General features: G+C 35.7%; 1 protein-coding gene across 1 annotated transcript in view; it reads right to left on the bottom strand.

Annotated features, from left to right (window-relative positions):
* SORCS2 (sortilin related VPS10 domain containing receptor 2) overlaps nt 1-16,542 on the bottom strand; it is a 1,789,666-nt gene that overhangs the window by 332,679 nt on the left and 1,440,445 nt on the right. The window contains exons 11-12 of the mRNA XM_053704165.1: nt 9,483-9,585; nt 6,642-6,718 (exon numbers count right to left, since the gene is read on the bottom strand). Coding sequence (XP_053560140.1) covers nt 6,642-6,718; nt 9,483-9,585 — 180 coding nt within the window. The remainder of the gene's footprint in view (nt 1-6,641; nt 6,719-9,482; nt 9,586-16,542) is intronic.

The following is a 16,542-nucleotide window of genomic DNA, read 5'->3' as shown; positions in this document are numbered from 1 at the left end:
GAGTCATTTCATTTCTTTCGGGCTTGTTCTCAGAATTTAAGCCCCCCTTAGTGGTGATACTTCCCTTTAGGGAACGTGCAGAATTATAGTCATAGCTTGGGAATTATTTCTGCATGTCAGGTCGGGCTCTCCGGTTCTTGATTTCTCTTCTTAGCCTTCCCATTTTTAAGCACCGGTGTCCAGGTGCGGCTCAAAGCTTTCCTTTGCGGCTTGGGAGACTGTGATGGTGACTGTGATGATTTCTCAATATGGAGCTTGTTTAAAATTGATTGTCCCTCATCAATTGTGGCACAAGAGTATGTTGTTTTGTCCACTGTAAAGGACAACTTGAAGGGGAATCCCCATCTGTATTTAATTTGGGCGTTAGCCAGGGCTGCTACTATCGGCTTGAATTCTCTTCTCTTCTTCAGAGTGATAGGGGAGAGATCCGCAAATATTTGAATTTTATGGTCCTCATAAGTGATCTCTGGAACTCCCCGCACTGCTTGCATAATTCTATCTTTAATATGGTAATAGTGAAGTTTTGTTATCACATCTCTGTGGGCCCCTGGTGTTGGAGGCTTAACTAAGGCTCGGTGAACTCTGTCCATAAGAAGGAAAGATGCATCTTCCTCTGGTAATATTTGTTGGAAGATTTGTGTAATAACGTCTTGAAGGTTATTATATTTTTCAGGTAAGTTGCGTATGCGAATGTTCGATCTCCGAGATCGGTTTTCCAGATCTTCCAGGTGGTCCTCCAGTTTTTGTATTTGCGCTTGTTGTGCGCTCACTGTTGCTTGTAACTCTGGGATCTCCTCTATTAAGTCATCGACTTTATCCTCAATTGCTGAAGTTCTCTCACCAATGTCAGCAATCTCTTGTGTTAATTCTGAAAGGGCCGCTCTCATTTCTTCATGAAACATTTGTTTTATCTGCTTTAAGAGGGCCTCATTGGAGGAGGTTGATTTCTGGGATACAATGGGGGGGTCCTCCGTGTCTTCTTCTTGTTCCATCCGTTGAGATAGGTCTAGCATAGCCTGTTTCTTTTTCTGTTGTGACTTGGAAAGGCACTCTTTAACCGATTGCGTGCGGCTTTTCATCTTCTAGATGTATCTTCCCAAAGCAGGGAGTGTTGGTTGGTGCTGAGGTTTCCGTGCGTTTGAGAACCTATCGCTCTGATAGCTACGTAGCAGCCCTGGGAGCCTTAATCTTTCAGAGAGCCACTCTGCCCCTTGACTTTACACAGACATGCCCGAAGTAATCTTCATCTAGATCATTTAAGCATTTATTATATCCATTAGTGCTTGAGAGTAGGGGGAGTTTGGCATATAAAAAAGAATCTTTCCTGATAGGGTGAGATGAGTTTGGGCCTGCAGTAATCACCTCTCTTGTTTTCCCTGTCGCCTCAGTTGCTGTGGGCTAAAGGATGAGAGAGCAGCGGGTGGAATCAGCCCTTATAAGTAATAAATCACCCTATCCAGAGTCCATTTATGTGATGTAGATCATCCAGGAAAGAGTATAGAAAGTCTCTATTTTCTGGGTTCAGTTAATTTTCAGTTAGCACTCACCTCCCCTGGGGAGTCTGTCCTCACAGGACCATCACGGGCAGGGGATTTTGGATATGACCCACCAGCAGGCTAACTGGCAGGAAAGGGGTGAGGAGGGAGTGCTATTTTTTCACAAGTAATTAACAGTGTAATGTAGCTGGTGAAGGCCGGCAAAATGTATGTGGTATGCTGCAGACTTGTGAGGCGTTTTCAGGTCTCTCTCTTTGCTTAATTGCAGCTGAATGTAATGTCTTACATACTCCCAACAAGTCTCTTATAATGTCCCAGATGTCCAGAAAGTATTTGTGTGTTAAGATGTCAGAGAGTGCTTAGATGCGTACCTTGAAAATGGCGGTTCGCGCCAAATTCCGTTTTTTCCCTGCTTTCCTTTTACATTGATTGCAGCAGTTCCTGTTGATTAATTGGGGGTAATTGTTCACAGTGTATCTTAGTCGTGGCCGGTATTATGGCCTCAGTGATGTTTGAAGGCCTCCGGTGCAACTTTCCGGTCCGGAGTAGGCCGCAGCCCCGGACTCTCCTAGTTTTCTTCTGGAACTCAGGTCCGGATCGGATTCCGACTTCCAAAATTTTGCGGTTTGCAAGCTGAGTTCGAGTGTCCAGGCTGAGGGTACTACTCTGTGCTTAGTAATAGCCTTTTAGGTCTATATAAATCACTTTTTGCCAGTTTAAAAAACTTTTTCTCTCAGGAGCTCTTCAAAAGCACTGCTGCATCGATGGCTGGCTAGCTCCGCCCCCCTGCCAGTTCCTTTTCATCTGTGTGTTCAGCAATCCTTAATTCCTGGTGGCAACCTTAACTGCTTCAGCAATCAGCTGTGACAGGAGTGCTCTTCCTCCTCACTCGTTGTTTTGCTTTGCTTGAAGTCCTCTAGTGTTAGGATTTTTTAAGGGTGTATTGGGTGTGTTTATATTTTAGGTAGGGCTTTGGGCAGCAATAGAGCTAAATGCCCTTTTCAGGGCAATGGGAAGCTTAGGTTTCTTTAGTTATGCTTTTATTTGGGGAATTGGTTGTGTGGGTGGTGGGTTTTACTGTTGTTGGGTTGTTTGTATTTTTTTTTACAGGTAAAAGAGCTGATTTCTTTGGGGCAATGCCCCGCAAAAGGCCCTTTTAAGGGCTATGGGTAGTTTAGTCTAGGCTAGGGTTTTTTTTTAATTTTGGGTGGGCTTTTTTTATTTTGATAGGGCTATTAGATTAGGTGTAATTAGTTTAAAGATCTTGTAATTTGTTTTTTTTTCTTTGTTTTTTTGATAGTTTAGCTAATTGTATTTAATTTATTTAATTGTATTTAATGTAGGGAATTTATTTAATTGTAGTGTAGTGTTAGGTGTTATTGTAACTTAGGTTAGGTTTTATTTTACAGGTAAATTTGTATTTATTTTAGCTAGGTAGTTATTAAATAGTTAATAACTAGTTAGTAACTATTCTACCTAGTTAAAATAAATACAAACTTGCCTGTAAAATAAAAATAAAACCTAAGCTAGATACAATGTAACTATTAGTTATATTGTAGCTAGCTTAGGGTTTATTTTATAGGTATTTAGTTTTAAATAGGAATAATTTAGGGAATGATAGTAATGTGTATTTAGATTTATTTAAATTATATTTAAATTATATTTAAATTATATTTAAGTTAGGGGGTGTTAGGGTTTAAAGGGTTAATAAATTTAGAATAGTGGCGGCGACGTTGGGGACGGCAGATTAGGGGTTAATAAATGTAGGTAGGTTGCGGCGACATTGGGGGAGGGAGATTAGAGGTTAATAAATATAATGTATGTGTCGGCGATGTTGGGGCAGCAGATTAGGGGTTAATAAATATAATGTTGGTGGCGGCAATGTCCGGAGCTGAAGATTAGGGGTTAATAAGTATAATGTAGGTGGCGGAGATGTTGGGGGCAACAGATTAGGGGTTAATAATATTTAACTAGTGTTTGCGAGGCGGGAGTGTGGCGGTTTAGGGGTTAATATGTTTATTATAGTGGCAGCGATGTCCGGAGCGGCAGATTAGAGGTTACAAATGTTATTATAGTGTTTGCTATGTGGGAGGGCCTCGGTTTAGGGGTTAATAGGTAGTTTGTGGGTGTAAGTGTACTTTGCAGCACTTTAGTTATGAGTTTTATGCTACAGCGTTGTAGTGTAAGACTCATAACTACTGACTTTAAAATGCATTAGGAATCTTGTCGGTAGAGGCTGTACTGCTCACCTTTTGGCCTCCCAGGACAAACTCTTATTACCAGCGCTATGGAAGTCCCATAGAAAAAAGGCTTTGCGAAATTTAAGTAAGTAGGTTTGCGGTAAGGTCAAAAAAGTGTGCGGTACACCTATACCTGCAAGACTCGTAATAGCAGCAGGCGTAAAAAAGCAGCGTTAACAGTAACACCTGTTAACGCTGCTTTTTTACCTTACCGCAAAACTTGTAATCTAGGCGAGTATTAGGAATTGTTCTTTAGGAATGAACAAGCAAACAAGGTGGCTGCAACTCACAAGTGCCCTCCTGGAGTGTCAATGAGGAAAAGAGAACAACAGACAACTTTATTTATTCTGCCACTGTGTACCTGTGTACCTGGATACACCATAGTGAGTGAACAACATATGGATATTTTTGCCATGTGCTACACCGGTACACAATACCAGACCACATAACAACAATTATGGTTTTAATTCCATCAATTGCACTCTAGTATATCTACCTCTTTGGGAAAGCATAACCATAGGCTAGTTTAGCAACTAATTAAATTTATAACATTTAAATAGGATGGGTACTTCCAAAACTCCACTTGACCAGTGTCAGCATAAACAAGCCACATTGATTTTCCCAAACAAAGGTTATTATATAATTTTGCAACTTTTTAAAGTAATTTTGTTTGATCTGAATAGGTAACAACCACAATAATTTGATCATATCATAAAGGCCTTCTTTAGTTTAGCAATTGTTGGCACATAGTTGAATTGGTATATTTATGAGAGCATCCTCTGAGCTGATGGCAGAAGCTTCAGATTATTTAAACACAAAGTCAATATCAAACAGCATGACCTTGTGGGAGGTTAATTTTAATGTAATGTGCCTCCAACTTGCTAAGTTTAAGTTTCTACACTGATAACTCCCCAAACCCATCACTGTTAAGCAGTGAGATCATAAGCGTCTTTAAAGATAATAACCCACTTTTTGTGAAAACCAAATAAGTATTTGAGATTTATACAATTTCCAAGTCCCTAAGCCAATATTGGAGGGTACTGACTCAATAACTAGCATTTTTTTTTTTTAAAAAAAAAACACACTAAATTGCAAATTGTTTAGATGCCTTATCCTAGGGCAAAATAGTTTCAGCACTAGAAGACATTTTTTATGCCTTAGCACATAAAATTTGGGAAAATTGTAGCTACTTATGTTACAAACCTCCAAGAAAATAAAAAGTAAAAAAAATTGTATAATTCCTCTATATAATGTAGAACTTCCAGCATTATTTATGTACCTACAACTACAGCATTCCTTTAATCTTCTTCAGTTTTTGCATATATCATTCACATACTATAGTTTTGTTCCCATCCAACTACCATATACATTAATATACTCTTGCTTCCTCTAAAAGCTTGAAAAAGTAGACAGCTCCCCTCTGCACACCAGTTCAATTTGCTCTTGATCTCACACCATCGAGGGACTATTTCTTCTGCACTGCAATATTTTGCTATACTCGTTTTCAGGCAAATAAATATCTGAACCAATATTTCCCTTTATTCTTCAAAGCCATGGGAATCCTAAGGAACAACAACACATTTCATCCTTATGATGCTAACAAATTGGGTAACATACAGATAGGTAACACCAGCTATTATTCCTGATCCCATTAGGGCCAAAACATATTTATTCTTATTTTGGTCAGGTTATCATTAACAGTTTAGTTGTATGATGGATGTGATAACCACATATACTATAATATACACTTCCAGTCATCTTTCCAGTTACTGTCTGCTAGACTTGCTTAAGAAGAAGAAGGTCAAATATTTCTACTGGGGTTTCTTTCTATAAGATTTTTTTATCAGACATCACTATTTCATAAAGTTTGGGGATGTGGCTTATACAAAGCATTTAAAAAAAATACAGGAATAAATATAACTGTTTTTTAATGCTAAATGAAACAAAACTTAAAGCCCAAAAATGCAGTTTTGTCTCATTAACAAGTAAAAACTAAATAGCAGGAATAAAAAAATGGTTGAGCTAGTTATGCTTTTTGAACACTACAGATTGTCAAACATTTAATTCAAGTATTATCTACTTACTAATATCTAGAGCATTGCATGATATGGTATGATGTTGTGTATATAAACAATAATTAAAAGGAATCAACAATAATGCCCAATAGCTATTAATAATAATAATGATGAGCTCATTAGGCAATCAATACATTTAATTATAGATTTTAACTTAAATGTTTTCCTCCTTATTTATTTATAAAATATTTTACCAGGAAGGATACATTTAGATTTCCACAAAACATTGCATTGTTACAATAGAGTACAATAAAATACAGAAACAATATTAATACAAATTATATGCAAAATGTATAGAACAGGTAAGAAATATATAATCAACCATGGCAGGCACATTCTGTTTTGAGATATGCAGAGAGGGATCTCTTAAAGGATATTAGGCATGGGGAAGGTTTGAAAGTGTGCGGGAGGCCGTTCCATAAATGTGGTGCTCTGTAGGAAAAGGAGGATCGAGCTGCTTTCTTTTTATATGCACAGGACTCTCCAGAAAATAAACATGACCAGCAGCTCTAAGATACCAGCATAGGGGGGTCTACATATACTTTTAAATTAAAGTAGGATTATGTGTTTGATTTATTATTGTTGCTTATGTATAATACCTTATTACCCATAATGCAATGTGATGTGAGGAAAATTATTATAATATTACAACTGTTCCAGAATAAGTTTAGTATAAATAGAGACAATGGGGGTCCCAGCTTACACAACAGGTCCTTATGTATAATTTTCTATGCCTAAAAAGTGCTATATTTCAACTGATAAATATGTGAATGTCACCAATTGTATATATCAAGCTGAGAGTGCACCATGGGAAGTCCCCAATGCCTTACTTGTCTCCATGTGTTGCCACAGTCTGAGGTGATATACATTTCTTCTTTATACTCCACTAACTGCAAACCCAGGTTGCCTAATATGGAAAAGAAATACAAAATGAAAATAAATTTACAATATCATTACTTAGTGTGTGTCAAATTAATCACTGCTTCATAGAATTTGTTGTCTTAAAATGGAGGATGTGTCACATATACAGTATGCACTGCTATACAGTCCAAATCTATTTGCTTTGAGTTTTGATCAACTTGTGAGTGTGCCACATAAGATAGGTATTCACAAGTTTAAAAAAATGTTTACTTTGTATATTCTGTTGTTACAACAATAAAGAGCATGCTATTTGTCTAGCTAATCCTTACTGGGGCATGCAGACACAAGGGGGCCGATTTATCATGGCTCGCCGGAAACAGGAGTTAAGAAGCAGTGGTCTTAAGACCACTGCTCCTTAACACTGTACACCACCAATGGCATACCATTGGGTTGATTTACACCTCCTGCAAGCGGCAAATTGGGGGGTGGCATTGCACAAGCAGTTCAACAGAATATATAATTTATCGATGTCTGACAGACATGATCACTACAGCGCATCATGTCCGCCAGACACATGATAAATTGTCCCCAAGGTATTTTAAAATGGCTACTATTTGTATTTTATTGAAACCTAAATGACCCTATAAACTTACTATTCCACTTTTTAGGCTTGTGGAGAATTTGACAATAGGGAAACTTTCTCTGCAACTGTTAAATGGACACTAAATTCAAAATGAAATTTACATGATAGAGCATGTCATTGTTTTTATGTGCACCAGCGTCTACTGAACACGTGCATGTATAATTTCATAGCGTATACTTATATGAGGCTGTGATCCGCTGATGTCTGTCACATAACACAGGTGGCAGGGAAATGTCAGGAAAAAATCTACTGCTCATTTAAAATTTAGAGTGAGTGATATTGCATCATTTTTTATTATATACACAGAGAGAGATTTTTCCAAATAAAAATGTAATGCTGGTTTCATTCTAAGAGGCCCATTTTTCAAGCTCTGTATGGAACTTGAGGGCCCATGTTTGACTTGCCAGAAACACAAGTTATGGAGCAGCGTTCTAAAGACCGCTGCTCCATACCCCTGTCCGCCTGCTCTGATGAGGCGGACAGGAATAGCCGGAATTCAACCCGATCAAGTACGATCGGGTTGATTGACACCTCCCTGCTGGCGGCCGATTGGCCGCGAGCCTGCAGGGGGCGGTGTTGTAATGCTGAATATGGAGAGTGTATTGCTCTCTGCATTCAGCGAGGTCTTGCGGACCTGATCCGCACTGTCGGATCAGGGCCGCAAGAACTTTCATAAATAGGCCTCTTAGGGTTAACAGCTTGATCTTTTTTTAGAAAAATCAAATAAGAAAAATAAAGTTTTAATGGACATAGATAAACAGATTATAATGGTGGTGTAAGAAAAAAACTTTAAAGGACTTTCTAATATAAAATAAATATTTACATAAACGGTTTTCTTTAAGTATGGTTAAAAAATAAATAATGTACAATCATCAGAGGTGGGACCAAGTCATTGTTTTGCAAATCACAAGTAAGTAAGTCTTTGCGTTGATGTTTCAAGTCAAGTCCTGAATCAACACAGGCAAGTCCCAAGTCAAGTTCCAAGTAAAGACAGACAAGTCCAAGACATGTTGCCAAGCTTCAAATGTTAAACAAGTCATTAGTGCTCTTTGCCCAGTTTAGTGTCAGAGTATTAATAACTATAGTCAATTTATACTAATTTATATCAGGAAGGCTTTTAAAATATGTTTATCACTTCGCAGTTCAATTTCATGTGAAATTAGGTATAGACTATCTTCACTAAGGACACCCATCTATGCCTAAGGATGTGCATAAAAGTGTGACATAAACTTAAGGACAAGCAGTGAAAAGTCAGAATTTTATTGGTAACTGAGAGTAACAAATACAAAATTATTTTATAGAAGTAACATAACTGCTGTGTGTGTGAGAGAGAGAATGTGTGATAGTGAGTGGTTTTATATCTAAGCTCTAGAACAGTTATTTGGTACCTCAAGGGAACAGATGAGACAGGAAACACAGATGCAGAAGAAATAACTGCTACCATATTTTCACCACACGTTACATGTGAGAGAAGAAACATAAAACATGTATGCAAACAAACCCATAAAGTAATTTAAAAATGCTTTAGACTTTGAAATAGTTAATATATATATATTTTAGATAGAGAGATAGATGTTATCTAAATAAATATGGTGGGTGCTATTAAAAAAGGAGTACTTGGCTTTAAAATGTATAAAGTCTTTTCAAGACAGAAGGCATGAGTCATTGTTGTCAAAGTCGAGTTGCAAGTATTCTTTGATTATGTCGAGTTGCATGTCATGAAATTTGGGACTCAAGTCCAAGTCAAGTTCAAGTCAAGCAACTCAAGTCCACAACCCTGACTTCATTAATTTTGCCAACTCTTTTAATAGCTGTCTCTGTTGCTTGAGAGCTGCCCTAATGTGTGAAAAACTGAACTTGTGGAGCTCTATTCCAATGGGCTGTTGGTGTAACGGCAAGCCTAAGATTTACCCATACTTTTTAAATCTTTCAATTTTAATAATGAAGTAAATGTTACTTTACTGAGTTGTGTTTTAAATGCTTCATTATTTTACTAATGCCTTTTGTGCTTCTTAAACCTATAACGTAATAAGCTGTGTTAATCTTTTAGTGTGTATGATTTGCATTGTTGATACATCAAAATAAAAATAGAAAATTGCATTTCTCAAAAAAAAAAAAAAATAGTAGTGTTGGCCTATATTAAAAAAGAGAAAGTTCTATAACGTACCTGCCCCCATGATAAGACCTGGAGCAGTGTCCTTGGTATGAACTGTTCCTGATACATACGGATTGTCTGCCCAGCGGAGATGTAGGTGAAGATGACAATCAGGCTTTGAAGGAAAGAAAAATAAAGCAAAATAAAACAGAATTATTATTATTATTTTTACAGTTTACTAAAAGCGCAAAATATAACCCTCTCAAAAATGTTATTTTGGAAAGTACTTAATTATTTTTTCCAACAGAAATATAAGATAGATTTTTAGTCCAATATTCTCTCTTTAAAGGGACATGAAACCCCAGTTTTTTTCTTTCCCAATTCAGATATGTAATGCAATTTTCAATAACTTTCCAATTTATTTCTATTATGTTCTATAATGTGTTTCATTCTCTGTGTATCCTTTGTTGCTAAGTATACCTAGGTAAGCTCAGAAGCTGTTGATTGGTGGCAGTCCGTATATGTTTCTTGTCATATCAGCCAGCTCTCAGTAGTGTAGTACTGCTCCTTCAACAAAGGATACCAAGAAAATGAAGCAAATTAGATAATGAAAAAAAATTGGAAAGTTGTTTAAAACTGTATGATCTATCTAAATCATGAAATAAATTTGTTGGGTTTCATGTCTTTTTAAATATAAATTATTAAAGGGACATGAAACCCACATTTTTTCTTTCATGATTTAAAAAGAGAATGCAATTTTAAACATATTTCTAATTTACTTCTATTATATCATTTGTTTTATTCTCTTGATATTCTTTGCTGAAAAGCATATCTAGATATGCTCAGTAGCTGCTGATTGGTTGCTGCACATAGAAGCCTCATGTGATTGGCTCACACATGTGCATTGCTTTTTCTTCAACTGATATCTACAAAATGAAGCAAAATAAATAATAGAAGTAAATTGTAATGTTGTTTAAATTTGTATTCTCTACCCGAATCATTAAAGAAATATTTTGGGTTTAGTGGCCCTTTAAGTCCCTTTGATTAAGTGTGGCTGTGCTGATATATCCATATGTCATTTAAGTTACTAAATTGATATGTAACATAGTAGATAAGGTTGAAAGAAGTCCATTGAGTTCAACCTATACATATTTTACATGATTTACAATAAAAACTCAAATTGAGCTTAGCTTAATCATATTAAAAAGGTAATCCAATTAGCACAAGCAATCATATCCTTTAATTCTGTTTCTAGCCAATAATAAATCTACATCATTTTTAAATGTATCTAAGGTATTGCATTCACTACCTCCTTAGGCAATGAGTTCCACAATTTGCATATACAAAAAGAGAGAAGCGCACAACCTGGCAACAAACAACAGCAAAATAGCTTGTTCTATGGCCAGTTACCACCCTAGGACCAGCCTCCTTTTGCTCAACATATCCCGTTCAAAGAGAAGAACTTTCCTGTAGTATATCAGTCTGATCCTGGCTAAACAGTACAGTTTTAGTCCTAAAGAACAAGGCAATCCCTCTGTGAAGAGTTCCACAATTGTATTACTCTTACAGTGAAAAAATGTTTACATTGCTGGAGATTAAATCTCCTTTCCTCCAGCTTTAAGTTGTGTTGTAATAAACATAATTTGTGTAATGTGATCATGGATTTCATTTTCTTTTTCTAAAATCTTAATGTTACTTTATTGTTATGTGTCAAAGCAGTAGGCTTTTTTAGCTTGCACTTCATATCATGAACAGATTGTGCCAATGTCCCTTTTCTGTTGTTGTAACAATAAAGAGAATATCTCCAAAGAAGATACACAGTAATGCTGGTAGTAGCAGAATTAAAAGAGGGATTGACATCTACATCAGTAGAAAAAGATTAAAGAAAAAACATAAGACAGATGATTAGATATGTATTACAAAACAACCAGTAGAATGCAACATAAAATAAGAGAATGCCTCACACGCTCTTTATTTAAATTTTATGTAATGAACATGCCAAACATATAAGAGCTATACAAATATCCCAAAGAAAAAGTCCTTGCCACCTAATAAAAATATCTTTGGGAGGTTCCCTTGGCTAACCAAAGCAAGACTTAGATAAGTTCAGAACACACAAAGGGAAGACTCCTAAGGCCATAAAGCCTAACACATGCTTCCCGGCCACCAAAACTTGTTATCATTTAACAGTACCTCTGAAATATTGTTGCAACATTTGTGACCTGGGACAAACCCTCCTGCCACAATATGCCCAATCACACACTCAATCACACACTTTAACTAGGGCACATATTTCCACCCATCAAGACCACAACCCTTAAAATCCTCTCTCTGAATTTCAACTAATACAGCTTTCAATCAGAATTGCTAAGGTGAACGTTTTCCTTCCTGCAACATCAACATTCTCTAACTCTACGTGGAGCACAGGGACCATAATTAATTATTTAAGGTAGCTATTATCTTGTGAATTTTACTGTGATTTCTGGCTGGTATCTAAACCAAAAGTATACTGATTCCATCCCAAATTACAAAGAGAAAATAACCTCAACCTCAAAACATTCCTTTTCATAATCCTCATTAACTGATAGACTGACATCCAAATAATTTCCCTCTGCACGTATTAAAAAGATGATCTGGAAGATAAAATCAGCAAATGAAAGGAATCACCAAAACCAAAAGTTTTTCCCAAACTAAAGCCTAAACACCCAACCATCAAACTTAACTTTTCCCCATTAAATCTTAGCTATCTTCTGAAAAACTAAACTACAGTGATCCTTCAAGCTCAGTAAATAGAAGATTGGGCAACCACCCAATGTTTACGCTGCAAGCCTATAAGAAAGCAAAATCCTTTAAATATTTTTGAATCCCAAAGCCTAACGAAAGGAGGAGTACATTCTGGCAGTGAGAACATCTAACATTCAGAGAGGTAAACAACAATAATTAAGTTGTTCACTTTGTAATTTTAAGCGAGTGTATTTGATTTGCATGTCAATTTTTGTATTTAACTGTTCCATTTCAGTCAGATTTGTGCCATGACTTTTATATGGTTACAAGATCCCAATGCATTTTACCTGCTCTGACTCATTCATCCTCAAACCCAACCTCAAAGTCTCAAAAGCTTCTCCAACCCCTTATTAATGTGTCCCTAAACGAGACAGTTACCACTGCAAATGCAGTGCAATAAGAATTTTGAAAAACTGAAATTGAGAAGCAGGAGAATTGTCCTTATGAATAAAATAGACTGCAAAATTGGTGACTGAAGCACCTAATCAACCTGCTAATAAAAGATGTGGAAGTAATAGTGCACAACAAACTACCCCTTTAGAAAAAATGATCTGCTTTGCATGCCCAATAAAATCTGAGTTTAAAACCCTTATGTGCAACAAATCATGTACAACAAATTGTTCATATCATTCACTCTACCCAATTCTTGGATTCTAAACTCCTGAAAGTCCATGGAAAAAGAAACACAAGATAGTAAAAATTAAAAACATTAATAATAGACTAACCTAACGGCTAATGAGAGCTCCCTGCTCAATGCCTAATATATTACTTAGTCACATATGAAGCAGACAATAAAAGTAAATCCATTATATAGTTTAGGCAAAGATTCTAACAAAAGTGAGAAACATAACCATGGATCCATAATAAAAATATGGAAGCATTTAAAATAAAGAACCAAAATATAAACAAAGTAAAGAGTCCAAGAAAGGTAGCATAAATCAGCAGAATCTTTATTCCAGTACAAATGTGTCAAAAGACATAGCAATGTTTTGGTAGTGTTACCTTAATCATGCCATACAATTCACCTAATATACACTGGTGCCACTAGAGGGCACCATTACATTAGAAAATATTAACCCATAATGATACTTCCTAAAATGTTCACATTAGTAGTATATACATAAGTATATTTAGTTAACAGGGCAATCTTCAACATCTAAACTTAGATCTAAATTTTAAAAATAAAATAATCATACTCTAAAGAGAGGAAGGAAAACCAGATTATAACATATTTACCAAAAAACTGATAGATCCCAACCTTTGTTGAGACCAATAGGTTCTAAAGTATTGAGCTCATAAATCCAAACACATTCACGTTGCTTAAGTAATAATTCTCTATTATCTCCTCTAAGTGGCTTTATTACATGGTCTATGATCTGAAAATGTAACTGACTAATATTATGAAAAGCATTACAAAAATGTTTAGCTAGTGGGGCAGATTCCTTTTTCACTCTGATGTTACTTTTGTGCTCGGTTATCCTATCGCGGATGCATTGTGTCATTTCTCCGATATAGGCAGGCACACACGGGCATTTAATCATATAACAAAAGTGGTATGACATGTGTAATATCCTTTAATTGAACATTTTTTCCTGTGCCTGAATGATAAAAATATGCCCCTTTAACCATGTTACTGCAACAGGAACATCCTAGGCAAGGAAAACTACCTTTATTTTCAGTAGTAATATAGCCATGTTTAATGCCTTTTTTTATTGAACCAATATCTGCTTTCACCAAACTATCTCTTATATTGGGGCTCCTTTTGTACGCTGGCATGGGTAGAGATCGTTAATGTTGGGGTTACAAGATGCTAGTACTCCCCAATGCTTTTTAACAATTTTTAGTATAGCTTTACTTTGCATATTGTATTCAGATACAAAAGTCATATGTTTATTCTTATCCTTCTTTTTACTTTCTATAGAATTATTAAGCAATGTTTCCATGGGTATTTGCATTACAGTTTTAATTTAATTTTCAATTAGACTAGGGGGGTAACCTCTTTCTCTGAAACGGTCGCCCATTTCTCTCAATCTATTCTCAGCGACTCTTTCATTGGCTACAATTCTACGTACCCTTAGCAATTTACTTTTTTGGTAAAAAATGAATTAAAAGGGGGTAATGTGTACTACTGTAGTGTAATAAATTATTATGATTTGTTTTTACAAATGTGAAATTAATTCAATATGGCTCCACATGGTGGCGCTATATTGACAACATTTTTGGAGTATGGTTGGGGGAACCCTGGTAAGCTTTGTGGATGAATTAAATTCTTCCACCAATTCAATCAAATTTAAATTACTGTGGAGTGAAACTCATCTTGAATTCCTAGATGCTATATTATCAAGAACGGCACAGCTCTAGTTACCGATATTTATAGGAAACCAACAAATCGTAATAATGTATTACATTACAGTAGTGCACAATCTCCCCTTTTAATTCATTCTTTACCAAAAAGTCAATTGCTAAGGGTATGTAGAATTGTAGCCAATGAAAGAGTCGCTGAGAATAGACTGAGAGAAATTGGCGATCGTTTCAGAGAAAGATGTTACCCCCAGTCTAATTGAAAATGGAATTAAAACTGTAGTAATGCAAATACCCAGGGAAACATTGCTTAATAATTCTATGGAAAATAAAAAAAGAAGGATAAGAATAAACTTGTGACTTTTGTATCTGAATACAATATGCAAAGTAAAGCTATACAGAAAATTGTTAAAAAGCATTGGGGAGTACTAGCATTTTGTAACCTCAACATTAGTGAATTTCAATCTCTACCCATGCCAGCGTACAAAAGGAGCCCCAATATAAGAGATAGTTTGGTAAAAGCAGATATTGGTTCAATAAAAGGCATGAAACATGGCTATATTACTACTGAAAATAAAGGTAGTTTTCCTTGCCTAGGTGTTCATGTTGCATTAACATTGTTAAAAGGGCATATTTTTATCATCCAGGTACAGGAAAAAAATATTAAATTAAAGGATATTACATATGTCATACCACTTTTGTTATATATATATGATTAAATGCCAGTGTGGTGGGCCTATATCGGAGAAACGACACGATGCATCCGCGATAGGATAACCGAGCACAAAAGTAACATCAGAGTGAAAAAGGAATCTGCCCCACTAGCTAACCATTTTTGTAATGCTTTTCATAATATTAGTCAGTTACATTTTCAGATCATAGACCATGTAATAAAGCCACGTAGAGGAGGTAATAGAGAATTATTGCTTAAGCAACGTGAATGTTTTTGGATTTATTAGCTCAATTCTTTAGAACCTATTGGTCTCAACAAAGATTGGGATCTATCAGTTTTTTTTTTATAAATATGTTATAATCTGGTTTTCCTTCCTCTCTTTAGAGTATGATTATTTTATTTTTATTTTTAAAGTACCAGATCTAAGTTTAGATGTTGAAGATTGCCCTGTTAACTAAGTATACTTATGTATATACTACTATGTATTAAAAGGTGAACATTTTAGGAAGTATCATTATGGGTTAATATTTTCTAATGTAATGGCGCCCTCTAGTGGCACCAATGTATATATGGTGAATTGTATGGCATGATTAAGGTAACACTACCAAAACGTTGCTATATCTTTTGATACATTTGTACTGGAATAAAGAATCTGCTGATTTATGCTACCTTTCTTGGGCTCTTTACTTTGTGAAGTGCAAAGGTCTTTGCAGTGGGCCTCCAAATGTTTGCATTAACTGGGGCTTTGTGTGCTGGATTCTACTCCTGACAAAATATAAACAAGACAGTGGATGTCCAATAATAAGAGACCATGAGTAGATATTCGTTTCCCCTGTAGTAATGGTCATTTTTGCATTATATATTATACTGAATCATGCAATATAATAGAATTTCGTTTGTGTCTTGTCAAAATGTGTGTGTTTTCTGTAACATCTTGGGATCCTAACTTGTTTTTCACACTTGGATGCTGAAAGAACATTTTGTTTAAGGGAAAGACATCGAATGTCTTCAATTGTTGGAAAACAAGCTGGTCTGTAGACAGCAAAACAAAAATATCTGATATGAAATAGAAAGACCACTTTAGAGAATATTTATTAATTTTAATTAACCCCATTTTGCTATTAGTAATGCCACACTTTGTTTTTACAATTGTGACCAATTTGGGTCCATTTAGTAACCAAAATATTTTAAGTTTAGTAAAACAGTGCTGTGAGAGTGCTGAATCTGGTATCAGACATGCAAAATAGTCAGGAAGCCTTTTGTGAAGCCTGGACTTGATACAGATACTTTAATTACTGTCATATAAGCTCTATACTGGCTTGTTTGAAAGGATACTATAGCCAAATATTTATCAGCCCATTGATTCAGGATAAG

The sequence above is a fragment of the Bombina bombina genome, chromosome 2 (genome assembly GCF_027579735.1).
Source record: "Bombina bombina isolate aBomBom1 chromosome 2, aBomBom1.pri, whole genome shotgun sequence".
In the NCBI taxonomy this organism is placed as follows: domain Eukaryota; kingdom Metazoa; phylum Chordata; class Amphibia; order Anura; family Bombinatoridae; genus Bombina; species Bombina bombina.
The sequence above is the reverse complement of the archived record's forward strand: the minus strand, read 5'-3'. Positions and strand labels throughout refer to the sequence as shown.